The following is a 15,595-nucleotide window of genomic DNA, read 5'->3' on the forward strand; positions in this document are numbered from 1 at the left end:
CGAAAATGAGAGGGGAGATACATTAATTGACCAGTATTATAGATCCATGATACAGTATTATTTCATAAGTGCATATTTAAACTCAAATTTAAAAGTTTATTCTACAAAGAAAATATCTGATCCCTCAAATAACATGACAAGACCACATTTCAAAAGTGAAAACTCTCCAATTATTCCAAACCCCCATTATCTCCAATCATAAAGCATACAAAACAGAAAGAAACAGAAGAGAATGAAGAGACACAAACACTCATAGTTTTCTTTTGGAAAACGGATGTATTTGAATAATAGAGTAAAGAATGACAGTATCTTAGTTGTTAGTAGGTATTAAAGTGTAGAGAAACTGGACCCATAAAGATCTTCCAACTTTCCAAGAAAGTGCATGTAACAGTCCGAAGGTTGTCAAACCTAATATATATTTATATTTATAAAAACACTATCATTTGTCCCCTAGCCAAGATGGACTTTGTCTTATGAGCTTTATATGTACATTTTGTTGTGATGGAATTTCTAGTTCTCACGTCTCACATTATTTACATAGACGTCAACACATATGTTGCACTTGATGCCAATGAGGATGCTGAGGACATAGCAGCAATGTGGAAATCCAGCAGATGACCTATAGGAGAATCCCACCCACATGATTGGCTCTCTTCTCACTTCAAACCAGGAAGTGGACCTCTCCGAATTCATCATCTCCTCTAACAACACAACTGTTTTGTGTTAAACTTAACACCAAAAAGCAACAAAACAAAAAAAGATAAAGAAAAAAAATGGAACTATGGAAGAAAGAAAAAAAGGACAATACATAGAATAACATTAACGAACAAAACAGGTTAGGCCTACTGTAACTCTAAATAAACACTTGAAATGCCTACTGTAACTCTAAATAAACACTTGAAATGCCTACTGTAACTCTAAATAAACACTTGAAATGCTTGAATGCTTTCTTTTTCCTTAAATAAAAGATCAACAGCGGTTGATAAGGAAATGACTACAGTGTAATCATAGTCCCTTGCCTGAAGTCTCAATGATTTTTTTCAAGGGGGAACGTTAATACACATCTGTTAGACCATCTAGAGTAGATCAGTGTACATCATTTACAGCCATTCTGTTTCACTTATTACAGATCTAATGCATCACATGAACATCAACAGTTGTGTTAAAGCTATATACTACAGACCAAAATAACTTAATGCCAAGGTAAAGATATGCTAAAGTTTCAACAGCTCACTTTCAGCTCATACCCATTCTGGCTGTAGAACAGAAACAAATGAACTGTTAATGCTTCCACTTGGTTCCGAGCAAGGTTATAATCACTAATAAATAAGCTCCTTTAAACTATAACATGTTGTACATTGTACAAAAAAAGCAACTTCTCTTCACACTCATGTTGGTAAAGTTTCAAAGGCAAGCCAAAGCAAAGTCATTCTTTGTCTTTGCCTGGTTCTCTTTCTCTTTTCAATCACTATGTGTGTGTGTATGTGTATGTGTGTATGTGTATGGGTGTATGTGTATGTGTGTGTGTCTGTGTGTGTGTGTGTGTACATATGAGAGGGAAAAAGTCTCTAGTTTGTGGCAATCTCTTTGTTGTCCTCCATGAAACGTGTGAATCGGAAGTGGGTCCCGTTCTCGGCGTTGGCCATTTTCTCCAGGCCAGCCAGAGCGGCATTGGTTTCTGTACTGTGCAGCTTCTCCAGGTTGCCTGTGAGGCCGCCCACGGGCGAGCTGCCTCCGTTCCCCATGCTCCCCGACAGAGATGGCAGGCCTCCGTTCTGGATGACAGAGATCTCATTGGTCTTCATGGCCAAGCCGCTGGAAAACGCTGCAGCGTACTGGTTCCAGAAGCTAGCCGGGTCTCCGTTGCCCAACCTAGATGCCATGTCCTTCTGGAAGATCTCTGGGAACTTGACAGGGTTGGTGCCCAGGAAGGCCATGGAGCCGTCTACAGAGAGCCGGCGGCCGCGTCTGGCAGGGGCGCTGTTCCACATGTGTGTCCCCATATGAACCTGGAAAGAGAAACAGAGATACAGAGAGAGGGAGAGATATAGAGAGAGAGAGGACACAAATCAGAAATATTTCAAACTTGGCCACGACAAAGGCACATAGTAACAGATGATGCAATGGAAAAAAAGAAAATAATAAACAGCAAGTTAGTATTAAAAGAGCAGGAGGATTGGTGCAGTGAGCTGTGAACGGCGTGGGGACGTGGGCATGGTGTAACCGTTTTATTATGGCTAGGATGAAATACTGCATTTAATCTGAAACCTTCATTCAAACGTCTCATGAGGGAGACCCTTGTGCTTTGGTTCAAATGGCCCTGGCCACTCTCATTGCCCTGGCCAGTATTACATCTGATGTTTACCCCTGCTATACCCTTTGCCAACGAGGACAATGTATTTTTCTCCTTCTTTTGATCCTGAAAGGATGAGTGTTACAGATAATTCATGTTATTCTTTTTAAATCTGTAGAAACATGGAGGTGTCAGATACACAACTGAATGTGTTGTCTAGAGTGATAACATGTTTTAAAATATCACTTGCTAGAAATTATACATAATTTTAATAAAAACACACTACAAAATCATAGCATCAGCTAAATGTGAAATCTTGCTACAAATAATAAGGGTATTGTTTTTTTTATACCATCAAGGGTGTAAACTATAACTGGTGCTGATTACCCGGTAATTGCAATCTGTTTATACATTTGACAGTGCTTCCTAAATATTACACCTTTCTATGTTTCACCACCTTGATTTCACACAGTTGAGTGGTGTGATCACATTTGGCCCTTCAGTTCCTGTTTATGTCTGAGGTTTATCACCTTTTCCAAATGGTCAAAGGGAAACTGGGATTTTCATGGGGTAAACTCTGGAAAACTGAGGATGGTTGCCTCTGGTTGCCTCTAGTAACTGTAGTTAATTCTGTTAACTGAACCATTCCCAGCTGTGCTCTGCTGATCACATTCTCAGGTTTCTACCCAATAATCATATTAATGGGGTGATTCAACCTTTCCGCTGAGCTGGTTCTTTCATCAATTATAGAACATTACTGCCTCCGAATGGCACTAACATAACACTCAAAGTTATGGACCAAAGTTCTGGTGACTTTTATACTCCTCCTAATCAAATCAAATCAAATCAAATTTTATTTGTCACATACACATGGTTAGCAGATGTTAATGCGAGTGTAGCGAAATGCTTGTGCTTCTAGTTCCGACAATGCAGTAATAACCACCTATAGATATTCATTAATAAATATGTGGACATTTTCCAATTCCATTCATAATGTTTTTAAATATACAATTGCCCTGAGATATTGAATATGTGTGTATTTTACCTATTGCATTCATAATGTTTATAATCATACAATTACCTTGAGATTTCCTTTGGTGGTGAAAGCCCGACCACAGATGTGACAGGCGAAGGGCTTCTCCCCAGTGTGGGTCCTCTCGTGTATCTGCAGAGCGCTAGAGGAGGAGAAGGTCTTCCCACAAGTGTTGCAGTAGTGCTGCTTGGGTGTCCGGCGTAGAGGGGCAGAGGCTGAGAGCACAGGGGATGTAGAGTCCGAGGTGGTCACCAGGCCATGGGGCATGTTACTTGCCATGTCCTTATGGTGATCCCGGTCCTGGTGGTCCCTGTGGTGTTCCCTGTGATGGTCGATATGGTGGTCCCTGTGGTGGTCCCTGTGGTGGTCCTGATGGTGGTGGAGGCCGTGGAGGAAGCCGTTGACCTCTGATTTGATCATGGAGGACAGGGAGTTCACAGAGAGGAGGGAGGGGGTCGGACTGGAGGAGAGGCTGGTGTTAGAGGGTTCGAAGAGCTGCGAGGGCAAGTCCCTCATCTGGTGGGTGAGCATGTGCTGCTTCAGGTTGCCCTTGGTCGAGAAGCCCCGGTTACAGGCCGTGCAAATGAACGGCCTTTCTTTGGTATGGCTTCGGTAGTGGATGTCCAAGGCACTCTGACATGCAAACGTCTTCCCACAGATGTCACAGGCTGTGTTCTTGAACGTGCCACGCTCACGGAATGGGAAGAGCATGCCCAGTGGGTCTTTAGACGGGTTGCAGGATGTCAGGTCCAGGGCCCCGATGCTAGAAGGGTGATGCTGCATGAGGCTGGCACTGATGTGATCCAGGGACATAGCCCTCTGGTGCCTCTCCTGTCTCTCCTGCCTCTCCTGTCTTTCCTCCAAGCTGGGGGATTTACGTTGATGTTGGGGGTGCCCATTGGTGGGGGATGGGGGCTGCATGGAAGAGGTAGATTCTGACACTGCTGGACTCCCGGCACTCGGGCTCTCGATGTCCCCACCCAGGGATGAGGAGTCGTTAGTGAGGCAGTCCCCTTCCATTGAACCTCTGTTCCCCATGGCCTTCATTCTGCTGGCCTGCAGCTCCTCTACCAGCCTCTGGTGGGGGTTATGGTGGCTGTTATGCTGATTGTCATGGTGGTTGTTAAGATGATTGTTATGGTGGTTGTCATGGTGGCTGTGATGTGGATTGTTATGGAGGTTGTTGTGGTGGATTCTATAGTCAATATCATGGTGGGTATTGTGGTAGGCATTGTGATGGGCATGATGGTTTTTCTCCTGCCCGTCCTGGACGACCATCTCGGGGTGAGAGGGGGAATTGCACAGGCTGTCTTGGGAGGCATCGGCTGACTTAGGGGTGTCTGGGATGCTGCTGTCAGGGCCGTCTTCCATCCCTTCCACTCCCTCCATCCCCTCCATATCATCATCAGAAAAGTTGTCCAGATCATCAAAGTTCTCATCGAAGTTCCTCTCATCAAAGGAGCCAGTGTCGGAGCCCATGGACTCAGGGTAGCTGTCTGGCAGTGGGGTGTTTGGGATCTGCCCTCCCATGTGCATTCGGATGTGCTGCTGCAGGACCACTGCGTTGGTGAACTTCTTCTGGCAGATGGGGCAGGAGTGATGGACCCTGAGTGGAGGCATGGCCCGGTGGACGGTGTAGTGGGTCTTCAGATTCCCTTTGGTGGTGAAGGCTCTGCCACACACTTTACACTTGAAGGGCCTCTCTCCAGTGTGAGTACGGTAGTGCATTTTCAGAGCGCTCTGACAGCTGAGCACACGGTGACAGATGACACACTCATTGGGGTCCGTCAACTTCCTGTCGATGTTCTCCACCAGCTGCTGCAGCTTGGAGGTCTCCGACCCCTGGAGCGGGTCCAAGAGGCCCCCGAACGGGAACTTAGCCTTGAAATGCTCAGACATGAGGGGCATGAGAGGGTTGGTCATCATAGGCGGGCTGTTGGAGGTTGTGTATTCTGTGTTGCGCTCAGACTCAGAGCTCACACTCGGCATGAAGCTCGACGAGTGATTGCCCTCTTCAGTTTTCCCGTTTGACATAGGCAGGGCTGCAGCTTCTTCAGACAACCCGTCGTTGCTTTTCATTGATGGCTCAGCAGCGTCACAACCGGAGTCAGTCTTTGTGGAAAAGGAGGGGCTGGTTATGGCTACCGAATGATCTTCTTTTTTAATGAATGGTGGCAGGCTGGGCATGGTTGGTGGGAGCAGCATGCCCACTGACGAGGTCAGAGTGGAGAGAACAGGTTTGCTGTCCAGCCAGCTGGTCACAGGCTTCTCTGGAGGCATTGACATACCATATGGAATGCCAGTGCTCGTTGGAATATTGTCTAAATGCTCGGGGACAGGGTATGGATTCATCTGAACATGTGGATACTTCTCTTTATGACGCTGGAAGTGGACCTTCAAGTTACCGCGGGTGGAGAAGCGATTGCCACAGATGTTACACTTGTACGGCCTCTCACCTGTGTGAGATCGCAGGTGGATCTGCAAGGCACTGTCACTCCCAAACACCTTGGCACAAAATCTGCACTTATGCTTGAAGAACGCCTCCTCTGAGCTGCTCTTGGGTTCAAATGAAGTTACGTTTGGTGGCTTGCCTTTCCTCTGGGCCAGCGCAGCCAGAGAGTTGAGGTCCTCCACTGTGGTGCCAATACTGGGCAGGGAGCTGGAAAATAGGTGGTTTCCAGACGGGGGCTGAGGTAGATGTGGATTAGTTACAGGGTTCAACAGGCTACCTATCCCAAAGGCTGGCATGGATGACTTAGTGTGTGATGGGTTACTGAACTGAGAGTGGAGGTTGCTGCTGATCGCATGTATTGGCCTCTTGTCAGATGACGACTGGGAGTTGTTGACTGTGGACGACCCCAGTGAGCTGATGCTCTGAGATGATTCACCGCTGCTGGGGTTGTTGCTCTGAGGTAGCTGCACCCTTTCAGCCAGCTGCTTCAGGCTGCTGATGCTGGCAGACTGGCTGGCCAGGCTCTGTGCTAAGCCTGCGGCTGCAGCCAGCTGCTGAGAGAGATGGGAGCTGAGCGTGGTCAGTGGGTTGGCTGACGGCCCCAACGAGCCTCCTGGTGTGGAGATGCTGGGGGGCACCTGAATTTCAGGGGACTGGGAGGCCAGTAGCAGGATCTGGTGACGGATCTGTTCAATGAGCTGCAGCTGGTGGATCTGTTGCTGCTGCAGGCCCAGGAGTTGCTCCATCAGGGCTGGCACTGCCACCCTGGGGCCCCCGGACCCAGACCCAGAGGAGCGCTGCGTCTCCTGGGTGAACTGGGCCACAGCCACTTTGGTGCTCTGCAGGTTTTCGATGATGACGTTGCTGTTGATCATAGAGATGCTCCCCAGGTCAGTCAGGTTTCCAAGCGGAGGTAGCTGGGGGGCAGAGACGGACGAGGTGCCCGGTGCTGGTCCGGAGCTCTTCCTGCTGGAGCTGTGGCCATTTCCCTCGCCCGTGTTCATGTTGATGTTACTGCCTCCCTCCATGTGGTTGCTGCCTCCATCATTGTCGTGGCCAGGATGAGCGTTGATTTCGGAAACGTTGACGTCCATGGATTCTTCTTTGTCAAGAGCGTTATGCTCCAAAAGGTCACTGCACTCTGCTTGATCAGTGTTATTAACCATGTCATTCATCTGCTCATCAGGATTATGTGGAGGGGAGCCAGGCGAGAAGCTTCCGGAAGGAGAGGCAGGATTCTCATTCACTATCAGAACTAATTGATTCTTAGTGCAATTCTTCTGGTGTTGTTCAAGATCTGATAGTTCAAAGAACTCAGCACAACATCTGCTACAGACATGGGCATCTGACTCCTTGCAGGGGGGGTCTTCCTCCGAGCAGGGCTCTTCTGTGTCCCCTGAAAAACACAGGAGGGGGAAACAGAGGATTAGTGATTAGAAATGTTTTTCAGCTGAAGAGGCAGCTTTATCTATTCAAATTCCTTTGTTGTTAATCTTAAATTAATCAGTTTTACACTTATCTGCTTGATAAGTTCACAAAAAACAACCATCAAAAAAGCAACAATAAACCAAAATAGTGAAAAAGACTCCTTTTAATGTGGTGGCTCTGAGAAACAGGATAAGAAAAGAATGGAAATCAATCATACTTGTTCAAATATTGTCTAAAAGTGATCTTTGAAGATGTACATCTGGTTTCATCAAGCCAACCATCTTTTAAGTAATCATTTTCTATAGACAATCCATCAACATATAAAATACTATGAAGTGAGGACATTGGGGCTTAATGACATTTCATAGAGAAGCATTGATTTCCAATATTTCATACTCCTCCATGTCTACTTGTCCATTGAGTGCAAATCAACCATTTGAAGGACTTATTAGACTTTCAATTTGCTGTCAACTTTGCTCATTTTCAACTCGACTACAGGCATCTTGGACAGGTTATCCCTGTCACTAAGCTAATTTGTATCCCGTCAGGCTGCAATCGGAATCTGACAGCCACAATAAACAGAGCCTTTGGACTCCAGATTGTTCTCTCTAGCCACTCGGACACTCAACAAAGACAGTGTAAAATTATATATGCCATTATTGTACTGATATCACTAAGAATTATACATTTTGTTTTTACTAAAATATCTGTAATGTTTACATAACACATGTTTTTAAATAAATTACATAACATAAAATAAATAAGACACATTATAGTACCTAATATAAAATGAAGAGTAAAACAAACTTTGTATCAAAAACTGTTAATTTGTATTGATGTAAATCTGTAAGTATCATATATATATATATATATATATATATATATATATATACACCTTCCAGGGAAAAATAAAACCAAAACATAACTACAAATGGGTCAATAAATGAGTCAAGACCTATGAGTGGAGCTGCTGTCATATATATTAGAATGAACAGCTTGCTGCCCAAAACCAAGCAACTGGCCACACCAGTTTAAGCAACAGGCAATTCAATACCAACCAATAAGAATACGCTAAATGAATAATTGTCTTTTAAATGTGCAAAGAAACTGGTCTTGGTTATGCAATTTCCATTCAACAAACACAGGGGTCAGTGTGAAAAGAACAAAAGGCAAGTCAACACCCCTGTGCCACTGCTGTGCTCCAGACTTTCCTCATTCTATCTTCTTTTTGTCAAACCAAAATCTCACTGTTTAACATACAAGTTGATTTACAAATTGCAATTCTCTATGAATCCCTTTCACTGTGGGCCCCGGCGATCTACATTTTCATCACGGGTGGAAAGGGAGGAGGGTTCATTTGAAAATGAAACCCAGAGACAGAGACAGAGAGAGACAGAGAGACAGAGAGAGAGAGACCGAGAGAGAGAGAGAGAGAGAGAGATGAGTGCGGCCCTTCCCCACTGAGACAGGATGGCTTCCCATTGTTCACACAGCATGGGAGCGGCGGGCTCATCGGCACGGCCTGGCCTGGCCTGCTCATCTTGGCCAACTCAAAGCAGATCCTGTTTAATTCAGGGATTATCTCCCTCAACGTTTCTCTGCTCTGGGACATCTGATAAGGCAAAGTTGCCATGACAGTAAAACCCAGACTCACACCACTCTAACCATGCAAACGGAGAAGACTCGCTCGAACATTAATGGTAACTTTTTAATATCAACCATGCAGCCCCCCCTGAAAGCGTCAGTAATGAAAAATGTGTTTGATTTACCTCGTGGGAAGGAAGAGTAGCTTTGTTTGGTATTGGTTGACAATGTGAACAAATGAAAGTGGATTTTATGTAAGAGGAAATACATCAATTTACACAATGTCCTGAATACACTGCTGTAGGAAACACTAATGTAGCTAAACAAAAATGTGAGAAAACTATCCAAAGTCAACAATAAAATAAAAGCGCTTGAACCGCCCTTCAAGAACTTACTTAGAGGTTATAGGAGCAAACTTTTACAAACATACAAAAGTGCACTATCAAAGCAAAAATGTAAACATCAAGTTCATAGCGTTAATTATTATTCTCTTACTAGATTAAAGTGCACTGGAGTGTAGTGATGACACACATGTTGAAGCTGCAAGCTACTATTTCCACATATCATTAATATATATTTTTAAAGGATTTAAGATTCCATACATCCAAACGTTTGTTTAAACTGTCCAATGGAATCTGTATGAAAACACTAAGAACAAGTGACTAGCTCAAGTTTCTTCAGAGACCTGTGGATAACTTATTTAGTTAGGCAGTCAGTAATAACTATCTTTAAATGTAACATTCTCTCATTCGTCAAGTGAATGGAAACTGGACATTGTGGATTGTATCACATTGTGGATTCTATCTAAACATGATCATGTTTAGCGACCAAAATAACTATATCCAAAACCACAGAGAAAAATAAAACAAAGAGCATATGCCCAAATTTAACTTTCTTATCAACTTCTCATAACATTCACTGAAACCACAATATATATGTCCCTAATAATAACGTACATGTAACAGGCTAGGATTTGACCAACCAAGGGGTAAATTCACTTTCTAAATCTCAAAGTGTGTTACTCTCAACACCCAGCACACCCCAGCCCCTTCCTTCATAAATACTCAGTGATTGTAAAGCAAATAGTGGTCCAATTAAAACAATCAAATTATTCCATCTCAAATGTGCTCTTTCACAAGAAGCTATTTCCATACCACCACCTTGACTATTAAAAAGGGTTAAACATCTCAGAAGCATGGAGTATTTGAAAGTCTTAAATCTATAATCATGTACTGACATGTAATCATGTTTGTTTACATAAGTAGACATGCACTTAAAAAGAGATGATATTTAATATTTTGTTCATCTGATGTCTTTATGAATAAAGAAAACGAATACTATGAAAATAACGCCAACAAATGAGAACAGCCACAATACACACAACACCCAAATGTCTACAGCAACAGTGCATAAATTAGTCAATGTTTAAAAAATAGCTGAGGATGATCTCTGAATAAAAATAATGCGTTACTCTGTATAAAAACAGTATAAAAATCCTCATGCTACAAGGAGTCACCAGAGATCAGGCCTTCAGGGAGGCAGAAGAGACACATGCCAAAACAGAGAGCTGTATAAAAAGGACAGAAGAGAGTAAATAATAAGTGATATAGAGATGTGGATTAGTAGAAAATATGACAGAGTAGCTTTTTGAGAGTTCCTACGTTACTTTGTAGGGACGCTGGCTTCAAGCCTCTTGACACTTGTGAATTCAGTAGGATGTCTGATGCCTGATGCATGCCTGAGCTAACCCACCTCCTCTCCAGCCCTCACACTGCTGGCCTCACTGGAAACATCCCAGTGAACACTAGATGGGGTTCCACTATAGCTGCCGTTTCCCAGATGGACAAGCCCCAGCCTTAGTAGCTCTGCCCTGGTGACATGATTAAAGCTTAAAGGGGAGGAGAAGGGAGAAAAGCAAGCAAGTCCTTCAGCCGGGATACATCTCAGCCTTCCACTATATAAACATTGGCAAAATGACAAGTAACTGAATCCCTGTTGTTTGTCGTGTACAACAGTGCGAAGGGCTAGGGACCGCCCTGCCGATCTCCCTCTGGGGGGGCTACTCTTGCAGGGTGGAAGTGGATGGTGGTCACACTGATAAGACCCCCCCCATCACAAATATAGGACAGGGTCCCTGCTAGGCCCCTGTGGTTCTGATCAGCAGGGTCAATGACGAGGTACAGGAGAACACACTGCAGCCTGAACTCTCATCAACTTCCCACAGGGAGACACAGGGGGACCCTGGCAAAGGTTAAAACAGCTGAACATCCCACCCGAGAACTCTCTCTCTCTCTCGGGGGGACGAGATGAGAGACAGACAGCCTTGACTTTCAACCTCATACACTAACTACCCAAGTGGCAAAATGCCCTCAGCATCTCCTTAAAATGTATTAGGAATGTTAGCCTCCCTCTTTTTTATTTTGCATACAGAGACTCCTGAGGACTTTCCAGTTCCACACAAACAGGAGATCTCTCAGCCATGAGCACACATTCTAGAATGATCAATCCATTACCAGAAAAGCAAGTATTCCATGTCCCTAACCCATAATTACAGGTATTGCATTTTCAGCTTGTTTAATGCATGATGCATTTGGGTTATTTATTGTGAAGCTCAGTAGGCACCAGTCTGCTGACAGAGAATGACTAAAGTTACTATTCACTACTTTATTACATTTTAGGGGAAATGCAGCAGTCAAGGAAAAAAAGTATGATTCTAGGTATAGACTATGTTTTGCATTGATCCTTAGTTCCAACCAAATCATGCAACCTTTGGTAGCAGTAAATGCTTCTTATGCAAGGTTTAAGTTGGGTGAAACAGAGCTTTATTTCCAGCTAGCATAACATGTTTTTTAAAGGATACTGCAAACAACATAGTTGTACACACACTGAAAGAGCTTAAAACATGGACAATGTCAAATCAGTCCAAAAATATAGATTAGTTATATATGAAAAATAAGTCAAACTAAATTGACTGTCTCGATGAAAATATATTTCCATACAACTCCTCAGAAGGAAAATACATAGACAATGTGTATGGAAAAAACAGCCATATAGGGTCAGTTAAAGAGCCTCTAGAGTTTCCTTTCTGTAGGCTATGTCATGGCAAACACTTCTAATAAACAGATTTTAATAGTAATAATAGAGGAATATGGGATACTATAGAGCAGTAACTACAAACAAGTCAAATGTAATCTGTATCAGAGATAGGAGCTTATGATTTCCTTTGGAAGTACCAGTGCAATGACATTATAGTCTGCAAAAAGACAAAGCCTAATCTAACTTCCATTTAAACTAATGAACAGAGAAAATGCAACACTTAAATCTACTATATATGTGAGACTTTTTAAAATACATTTACAATTCTAGAATGTTAGATAGAAACTACTGTCGTTTCACTACGACCATTCAACCATTTTAAAAATAGTTATTTCAGTAAATTGTACGTTTGAGGCAATATATCCTATACAAACCTTAATAATCTGCAAATTGCTTGCTATTTTTAAGATAGTGAAACTTAAACTTTGCTGCATCTAACTACCTTACAAACACTATAGGGTGAAAGTTATGGCTATGGGTGTTGTAGGCCTATAGAAAATACTTCCATAACCTGGTTTTCACAGCAGGTCTAAAGCACATCTTTAGCAATAGAAAATTAAATCCCAGCATGTTGTAAGTCTCGTTGGAAAACATAATTTTATCAAATGTATCAGCATAAGAGGAAACGTGACTGTTGGTGGACTTAAAAGAGATGGTCAGCTGGTCACTCCGGAGTAGTGGAAACTCGCAAGGGTGACAAAGCGTTCCTAAAGCAACCAAGGTAGTTGCATAATAAAATTCATTCAACCACTGTCGCCATCTTTTTGATGGTCTCAACCACAACTTGACATATTCTTTATACTAGCTAATTTTCATGACGTGAGGTAATTTGGTGCTGAGCTTTTGTTAAAGTAAATTAACATAAACCTTTTACATATTTTTGAAAATTATTGGTAGAAGTTTCAGGGAAAAGTTAACTTCTATCGTAAAATAACAGGCCTCTGTCCCTCACTATTTCTTTCTCTCTCGTTTTCTCTCAGTGTGTGTGTGTGTGTGAGAGAGAGAGGGGGGGGGGGGGGGGGGCGAAAGAGAGAGAGAATCGGAAGCAGTATGTCATCTATTCTAACATTTACATTTTTAAATATTTTGAAAATTATGGTTTAGGAATATACACCGGCAGGTAGCCTAGTGGTTGAGCGTTGGACTAGTAACCGAAAGGTTGCAAGCTCGAATTCCCGAGCTGACAAGGTAAAAATATGTATTTCTGCCCCTGAACAAGGCACTGTTCCTAGGCTGTCATTGAAAATACGAATTTGTTCTTAACTGACTTGCCAGGTTAAATAAAGGTTTAAAAAAATACACAAGGGAAATGTAGGAAGTAAATAAAAAGTGTGCATGCGACTAAGCTTAAAACCAGGTATTAACATTAAATAAGGATATATATAATAACTATAAGGTGGCGACAGGTAGGCTAGTGGTTGGGCCAGTAACCGAAAGGTTTCTAGATCGAATCCTGAGCTAACAAGGAAAATAATATGTCGTTCTGCCCCTGCACATGGCAGCTAACCCACTGTTCCTATGCCGTCCTTGTAAATAAGAAGTTGTTCTTAACTGATTTGCCTAGTTAAAAATACATTTAAAAAAAGGTAATTTTGGTTTCAGTGTTCTGGTGCATCACATTGAGATTGGGGTTTAAAAACCATATAATTTGTAAACCGAATGTTTACCATCCGCCATTAAGACCACAAGATGTCAACAAACTGAAAATCGATAATTCAAGCAAATGTTTATATTTTCTTATCATTTTATTTTCATCCAGCCAAGGCTTGGCAGAGAAATACCGACTTTGTAGACTAGCCTATGTACAGGACAGTCAGAAACAGTAGAAACTTTACGCGAGTATGCAAATTATTATGTATTTTCTATATAGGCCTAAACCCAAAACAGAGGGCAAACATTTAAGAAAATACTGGTTATTTCGACGCACAAGTACTTGTCCGTGCATAGAGTACAGTTGGGCAACGATTGGAGTGAAACTAAGTCGACTACAAAAGCAGAAACTTAAACGAGCCTTTCGCTGCAGCAACTTTGCTTCCAGCAGCAATAGAGGAAACTTGCTTCAAAGTGTGTAAGACAAAAATGTTGATTAAAAAATCAATCTTTGTAGCCTACCACACAAAGTGTTCTAAAAGTGAATACTAAAAGTGTAGGCTACATAGAAGCCTATGTCGAGGTAAAGGTAGGCTAAGCAGCCTAATAACAAAACTATAACGCATGCACTTTTACACGGTTATATTTTGTAACATAAAGTTGAATTCTAAAGTAATATGAAAAACAAAACGCAATAATATTATATTTTCAAGAATAAAAGTATTTGACTGTGTCTTAGAGCGATATAGAAAAGGCTCGGGCCATAGTTCGATCATAAAGTAGATAGTCTATATATATAACAAATGTGTCTTGTTATGATAAGCTGATTTTGAGACTGTAAATAGCATGAATTCATTTTTTTGTGTGCCTAACTTAGAAAAGAAAGGGGGAAGAGTTCCTATCCAAAAAGAAACGATCATAAAAAGACAAACAAATCTGAAAACCAGCTATTAAAAGATAGTAGCTTGGATAAGAGCGATCCATTGCCCGAACTTACCATTGTGCTTGGATAAGGCCAGATGAGGGTCCGATTGGAAATGTTGCGGCTTTGCTTGTTTCCTCCGCGACATGCTGGCTCACACATCAGCCAAGAAAGAATAAAAAATTACTAAAAAATCTGTTGAAAATTACAAAAATCGAGTCCATCCACAGCGCATTTGTCCTGTTATGATTATCAATAATGCTTTGCGATTAATCATAAGAGGGTTCTTTGAAAGGCGATTGGCACCTCGCCAGCCCCCTATTCAAATTAAGTCTCTTTAATCAATTAAGTCCTGATTTGCTGGGGACTCTTGTCTCTCTCTCAGCTCCCACCCAATGAGTTGATCCGTGTGGAAGAAAAGGCTGGGTTTTCCAACTCCCTTTAGATACAGTTTAACCCTTCTTAAGCAACCAGCTGGTAGCTACGTAAAGCTTATTTTGGCTACTAGTGGAATGTCAGAGTCTTCAGTCCATGCGCGGAACCGTATCTTTCCTATTGACCAAGCAGCGATCAAACCCAGCAGAGTTAAGTCAATTTGAACTGACGAGACGCTCACCGTGAAACCTCCGTGATCTCACATACAAATACTTTCCACAACTCTGGTCGCTGTTGCTGTGCATATCCTCCTTTCAGATTTGCATTGAGGTCGTTGTAATTCAGATCTTGTATGTTGAAACACCAATACCTAATCGTTGGTTGGTGGTGCCTCAAGGCAGCGAGGAAAACGTTTATCGACTATAAGAGGCTCGTGCGTAACGGCACCGTAGGTGTCTCGGAACTCCAAGATATGTATCGAATATCCAAATCAGATTCATTTGATTATCGCCGAACGGTGTTAGTAACACGTTTTCATCACACATCGCATTCCGCGAACAAACAAACTTTAAGGGCCCATGTAGGACTGTGAGAAATGTTGAGCCCAGCCCACCTATGACGTGATTGGTCACTGGGCTATTCTATCATAAACCGACGGAGGTGCAATCTCTCTCTCCCCTCTCTCTCTCGCTAATTCTCAAACGCATGGTTCGCGAGCGAGTGTGTGTGTGTGAGCGTGAACGACTGACTGACTGACCAGCAGAGGGGACAGTAAAGAGTGTATGATTCTGTTTCGAAGGCATGGACATGTTTGTGTTGTTT

General features: G+C 42.6%; 1 protein-coding gene across 1 annotated transcript; it reads right to left on the reverse strand.

Annotated features, from left to right (window-relative positions):
• Window positions 1-256: 256 nt before the first annotated feature.
• LOC135565611 (sal-like protein 1) lies at window positions 257-15,343 on the reverse strand. Its single transcript, XM_065013181.1, has 3 exons — window positions 14,474-15,343; window positions 3,375-7,174; window positions 257-2,009 (listed from the first exon to the last, which is right to left on the reverse strand). The coding sequence occupies exons 1-3, from the start codon at window positions 14,544-14,546 to the stop codon at window positions 1,569-1,571; spliced, it is 4,314 nt and encodes a 1,437-aa protein (XP_064869253.1). The 5' UTR covers window positions 14,547-15,343; the 3' UTR covers window positions 257-1,568.
• Window positions 15,344-15,595: the final 252 nt, after the last annotated feature.

This window comes from Oncorhynchus nerka, linkage group LG28 (assembly GCF_034236695.1).
Source record: "Oncorhynchus nerka isolate Pitt River linkage group LG28, Oner_Uvic_2.0, whole genome shotgun sequence".
NCBI lineage: Eukaryota > Metazoa > Chordata > Actinopteri > Salmoniformes > Salmonidae > Oncorhynchus > Oncorhynchus nerka.

What these genes read in the sequence shown, in the direction of transcription:
- LOC135565611 (XM_065013181.1), bottom strand. Translation starts at nt 14,546, where the DNA reads ATGTCGCGGAGGAAACAAGCAAAGCCGCAACATTTCCAATCGGACCCT. An exon ending in GGCCTTATCCAAGCACAATG is followed by an intron (nt 7,175 to 14,473) that starts GTAAGTTCGGGC and finishes TGTGTTTTTCAG; the next exon opens with GGGACACAGAAGAGCCCTGC. An exon ending in CCACCAAAGGAAATCTCAAG is followed by an intron (nt 2,010 to 3,374) that starts GTAATTGTATGA and finishes TTCTCTTTCCAG; the next exon opens with GTTCATATGGGGACACACAT.